Here is a 5,189-nt window from a genome sequence, read left to right as displayed (position 1 = left end):
CACGCAGCCACAGCCAGCACATGGCCGGCACTTCCCTGTGGCTGCCACATCGATCAGCTAAATGGAGAGCTAATGGCTGGCACTCCCCTGGGCCGTGGAAGCGGCTCTTCGGCCGCTATCGGGAAAGCAGAGCTGGGGGCCCCAGGGCACTGCCCTTGGGGATGCTGCAAAAGCCACTTCTGCTCCTCGTCCTGTGGCTGTCCGGCTGCCAGGAGGGTATGAGCTGCCCATGAGTGTGTCCTGGGCTCGTGTGTGTGTGGGCACAGTGCTGTGTGTGTGTGTGTGTGCTGGCTCTGCAGTGGAAAGCAGCATCGTTTGTTTGGCACAATCTGTCACCGCAGCCCACACCAGGCACCCGGGCTGCCTCTTGTGGGTGGTCTGCGAGTCCTCACTGTGTCCCTGCCTGCCAGTGCCCACGCTGCCAGTGCCCATGCTGCCAGTGCCCGCAGCCCAGGGGAGTGCGGGGAGCACTTCCCTGCGGGTGCAGAGCTCTCAGCTCGCTCCAGCGAGGGGTAAAGGGGTGACGCTGCTGCCGCTGATGTGTCTCCTGGGTCCGGACGGAGGCAGCAGGGCCAAGTGGCTGGTTCCTGTTTGGGCTCGTTGCCCAGGGCCGGCATTGACTGCAATGCCCAGCAAGGCCTGCCGTTCTCAGCTGGGCAGGGAGGGCAACGGAGGCTGCGCCACCAGCTCGCAGCTGGCACTGCCCGATGCCGAGGCTCAACACACAGGTCCCTGTTGTCCCATGGATCTGTGTCCTAAGACTAGGTCAGGATGGAATTGGATGGGGATGGGGGTCCCAGCTTGGGGTAGGAGCTGCTGGGGATGGGACCCACTCAAGATGGCCCCACTGGGTGCCCCACAGCCGGGTGGGTGCAGCATCCCTGGGGTGCGGGACAGGAGGCGACGCCGAGGGGGATACCCAGCGCGGGGGCCGCGGGTGCCAGCGGTGACTCTGCCCTCCTTCCCCCCAGAGCTGCCCCCACTGCTGACGCCCTCCGCCGAAGCCCAGGTATGTGGGGGCCAGATGCCCACCCGGTCCCACTGCAGCTTACTGGTGACCTGGCCCATCTGCCATCGCACCCCGGCACAGGGGTCCCTGGGTGGGCACCGCTGCCGCCTGCCCCCCTTGCCTTGCGGTGAGGGGGTCCTGGGGCGCAGCAGGGGGATGAGACCCAGCACCGACGGCTGGGGGTCGGGGGGCAGCCGGGGCCGGCCACATGTGCCGAGGGGCTCCCCCCAGTGCCACCGGTGCCGGGGTCCGGCCGGGCCCCAGCTGGTGCCGTCTCCCCACAGATGGTGCAGTCATTGGGCTTCGCCATCTACCGGGCGCTGGACTGGGGGCTGGATGAGAACGAGGAGCGGGAGCTGAGCCCGCGGCTGGAGCAACTCATCGACCTGATGACCAACAGTGACTCGGAGGACAGTGGCTGCGGCACAGCTGACGAGGGCTATGGGGGGCAGGAGGAGGAGGAGGAGGGGGGCGAGGGGCCGCCGCGTGCCGTGCGCACCTTTGGCCAAGCCATGCGGTGCTGCGCCGCCCGCTTGGCCGACCCCGCTGAGGCCCAGGCGCACTACCAGGCTGTCTGCCGGGCGCTCTTCGCCGAGACCGTGGAGCTGAAAGCCTTCCTCGCCAAGATCCGGGATGCCAAGGAGGTAAGCGCGGGCGCCCATCGGCACCACTGCCCGGCCGGGGAAACCACGCACAGGCCCAAAACACTGGGGTGAGTGCGGTGCTCCCCTCTGCTTGCCCTGACCAGGGCTGCCAGTGCCGGCGTTGGGACATATACCCTCTCCTGCGGTGCTGTGCCGTGGCACCACCGGCTCCTACTTTCCCTGGGCTGGTGCCGGCGGTGACAGCTCGTAGAGGGGATGGGGGTGCTTTGGGGGTGCACATCAGTGCTGTGGCCCCATGGCACGGCACTGGCTGGACCCCTGGTGCCGCTGGGTGCCGGGGCAGGGTGACGGCGTCTCGTACCACGGCAGATGCTGCAGAAGCTGAAGGAGGATGAGGAGGCAGAGGAGCGGCCGGCAGCGGAGCTGGGCAACCTGCGCAACACCGACTGGGTACGGCGGCATGGCCGGGCACGGGAGCCATGCTGGGGCCGTGCGGGGGCTGACGCCGTGTCCCCCACCCAGGCCCGGCTGTGGGTGCAGCTGATGCGGGAGCTGCGGCACGGCGTGAAGCTGAAGAAGGTGCAGGAGAAGCAGTTCAACCCCCTCCCCACCGAGTACCAGCTCACCCCCTTCGAGATGCTCATGCAGGACATCCGCGCCCGCAACTACAAACTCCGCAAGGTCATGGTGAGCGCAGCTGGGCTGCCCCCATGCCGGCCCCCCGCTGTGGTGCCCCACTGACTGCCGGCCCTGGCACTGATGCTGCCCATGGCCCCTCTGCCCTTTCCCAGGTGGACGGAGACATCCCCCCCCGAGTGAAGAAGGATGCCCATGAGCTCATCCTCGATTTTATCCGCTCCCGACCCCCACTGAAGCAGGTGAATGCCAGCACCGGGACACCTCTGTGGCATGGCAGTGCCCAGCCTGGGCTCGGGGGGGTCCCATGGATGCCATCCCCACCTGGGTGGGCACCCTGAGGGTGGTCAGCCCCGAGCTGTGGCCACCACCTGAGGTCCCATCCGTGCGTCCCGCAGGCGTCGGAGCGGCGGCTGCGGCCCCTGCCCCAGAAGCAGAGGACGCTCCATGAGAAGATCCTAGAGGAGATCAGGCAGGAGAGGAAGCTTCGGCCCGTGGAGGCGGCGTACCGCAGCCAGAAAGGTACCGGCATCCCCTCCCGGCCACGCCAGGCTGCCAGCGATGTGCCTGGCACTGTGGCAGGTCCCCATCACACCGGGGCTGAGCCCTGTCCCTGTCTGCAGGCTACAGCTCCCTGCCCTGCATCCCCCACGCCTGCTCCGGCCGCCTGGCCTCCAGCTCCTGCCTTGAGCTCTGCCGGCCGCCGGCAAGCACCATGCCGGCACGGCCACGGCCCCGTGTCCTGCTCAAGGCGCCCACCCTGGCCGAGATGGAGGAGATGAACATCTCTGAGGCAAGAGAAGGGACCTGGCAGGGTGGGAGGGTGGAGGTCGGGGGGACACAGGAGGTGCCGGAGGGATGAGGGGGTCCCCGGGGTGATGCGTTGCCCATGGCCTTGCAGGAGGAGGATTCTCCGGGCACGGAGGTGCCGCTGAAGCGGGACCGCTCCTTCTCTGAGCAGGACCTGGCACAGCTGCAGAGCCAGCTCGGGGGCAGCCAGGCTGCGCCCCAGGATCTGGAGCCGCTGCAGCCCGAGCCCCGGCCCCGCTCAGGTACCTGCCGGAGGTCCCTAGCCCCATGCCACCCCCGTCCCCCCATCCCCAGGGTGGCTGTGCCGTGCCCTGCGGCAGGAGCAGCACTGGGCAGCGTGGCCTTGCCACTGCCTCCCTGTCCCTCCCCACAGGCTCTGTCCCCGCCAGCTGCCACCCGCTGCCAGATGGCTCAGCACCGCCCCGGGCTGCCCTCGGCGCCGTGGAGGAGAGGCCAGAGGATGGATCCGGCACTGCCCCCGGCACCAGCTCCAAGCACCTCTGGCTTGTGAGTGCTGGCGGTGGGGCTTGGCCGGGCTGGTGACACTGGGGCTGGGGGCACCATGTGAGCATGACCTCGGGCACATGGCAGCCTGGCACGAGGGCATGAAGCGGCCAGGGAGTCCCTGTAGCCTCCCCGCTCCCTCTCCATGGGATGTGGGGCTTGAGGCATGCCATGCTGTGTGCCCTTTGCCCGTGCCGGGAGGCTCTGCCTGTGCCGGAGACACTCTGCCTCTGCCCGGGATGCTCTGCCTGTGCCGAGAGGTTCTGCCTGTGCCGAGAGGTTCTGCCTGTGCCAGGGATGCTCTGCCTATACTGGGATACCCTGGCTGTGCCGGGATACCCTGGCTGTGCCGGGATGCGCTGCCCGTGTTGGGGATGTTTTGCCTGTGCCAGGATGCTGTGTGCCCATGCCAGGAGGCTCTGCCCATGGCACAGGGATGCTCTGGGCCATGCTTCGTCCCCCTTCGCCAGCAGGAGTTCAGCCACCCTGTGGAGAGCCTGGCCCTCACCGTGGAGGAGATGATCAACGTGCGCAGGGTGCTGGTCAAGGCTGAGATGGAGAAGTTCCTGCAGAGCAAGGAGCTGTACAGCAGCCTGCGGAAGGGGAAGGTGGGAGCTGGGGCCGGAGGGGCCGAGTGCCGCCCGCCCGGCCCCCGGCTCTCACCCCTCTTTGTCCGCAGGTCTGCTGCTGCTGCAGGGCCAAGTTCCCCCTCTTCTCGTGGCCTGCGGCATGCCTCTTCTGCAAGCGGTGAGCGCCATGCCGTGCCACAGGGCTGGGAAGGTGGCAGGAGGGTGCCCACCGTGGCCCTGCTCACCGGCCTCTCTCTGTGTCCCCAGGTCTGTCTGCAGCTCCTGCAGCCTGAAGGTAAGGGACCGGCTCCGGCCAGTGCCACTGTGTCCCTGTCCCCTCCCTGCCCCGTCCCCATCCCTGTCCCCGTCCCACCCTGACGCCCACACACCCGGCAGATGAAGATGCCTTCCAAGAAGCTGGCTCACATCCCTGTCTACGCGCTGGGCTTCGAGAACCTCCCGGGCTCGCTGCTGGCCAAAGCCCTGCCGCTGCGGAGGAGAGAGACCTTCCAGTGAGTCCTGCGGCCCTGAGCCTTCCTCCTCCCTCCTCCTCCTCCTCTTGGGGCCAGGGGGCTGACAGGGTGCCCTGTGCCGCAGCTCACTCCCGGGCACGTGCTGGCGCCGGGTGGAAGAGGAGTTCCCCCACATCTACGCCCAGGGCTCCGTCCTGCGCGATGTCTGCAGCGACTGCGCCGGCTTCGTCACTGACGTCATCTGCTCCAGCCGCCGCAGCGTGGCCGTCCTCAACGCCGCACCACGCCGCGCCATCAAGGCCCGTTCCCTCTACGGCGACTCCTGGCACAAGTGAGGGGCCTGGCATGAGGGTGCCGGCCGCCCCAGCGCAGACCCCGCTAGCGGCCACCCGGATGTACATATATACATAGGATGTATACATACAGCCTCTATATTTATATATCTTACGGACCAGGGGGAGGCAAGGACTAGCAGCACAGCGGGGCGCCTGCCGTCCCTGCCATCCCCGCCACCGGTGGGACGCTGGCACAGCCCCTGGGGGGGACGGATCCTGCTGCGGGGGTGCCCGCAGCTGCCAGCCTT

General features: G+C 68.2%; 1 protein-coding gene across 1 annotated transcript; it reads left to right on the top strand.

Annotated features, from left to right (window-relative positions):
- The first annotated feature begins 977 nt into the window (after nt 1-977).
- SPIRE2 (spire-type actin nucleation factor 2) lies at nt 978-4,941 on the top strand. The gene is made up of 14 exons (XM_010579694.1): nt 978-1,009; nt 1,294-1,653; nt 1,984-2,064; nt 2,137-2,301; nt 2,406-2,492; nt 2,649-2,772; nt 2,874-3,043; nt 3,152-3,302; nt 3,434-3,567; nt 4,038-4,172; nt 4,244-4,311; nt 4,401-4,428; nt 4,530-4,645; nt 4,731-4,941. Exons 2-14 carry the CDS (start codon nt 1,294-1,296, stop codon nt 4,939-4,941), a joined length of 1,830 nt encoding a protein of 609 aa, XP_010577996.1. The 5' UTR covers nt 978-1,009.
- Nucleotides 4,942-5,189: the final 248 nt, after the last annotated feature.

Source organism: Haliaeetus leucocephalus, unplaced genomic scaffold (genome assembly GCF_000737465.1).
Source record: "Haliaeetus leucocephalus isolate CR32 unplaced genomic scaffold, Haliaeetus_leucocephalus-4.0 Scaffold668, whole genome shotgun sequence".
Classification (NCBI taxonomy): Eukaryota; Metazoa; Chordata; class Aves; order Accipitriformes; family Accipitridae; genus Haliaeetus; species Haliaeetus leucocephalus.
This window is presented reverse-complemented; position numbering and strand designations above follow the sequence as displayed.

Coding starts and splice junctions, on each gene's coding strand:
- SPIRE2 (XM_010579694.1), top strand. CDS start 1,294: ATGGTGCAGTCATTGGGCTTCGCCATCTACCGGGCGCTGGACTGGGGG. Junction 2,493..2,648: donor CCCGACCCCCACTGAAGCAG/GTGAATGCCAGC, acceptor TGCGTCCCGCAG/GCGTCGGAGCGGCGGCTGCG. Junction 3,044..3,151: donor AGGAGATGAACATCTCTGAG/GCAAGAGAAGGG, acceptor ATGGCCTTGCAG/GAGGAGGATTCTCCGGGCAC.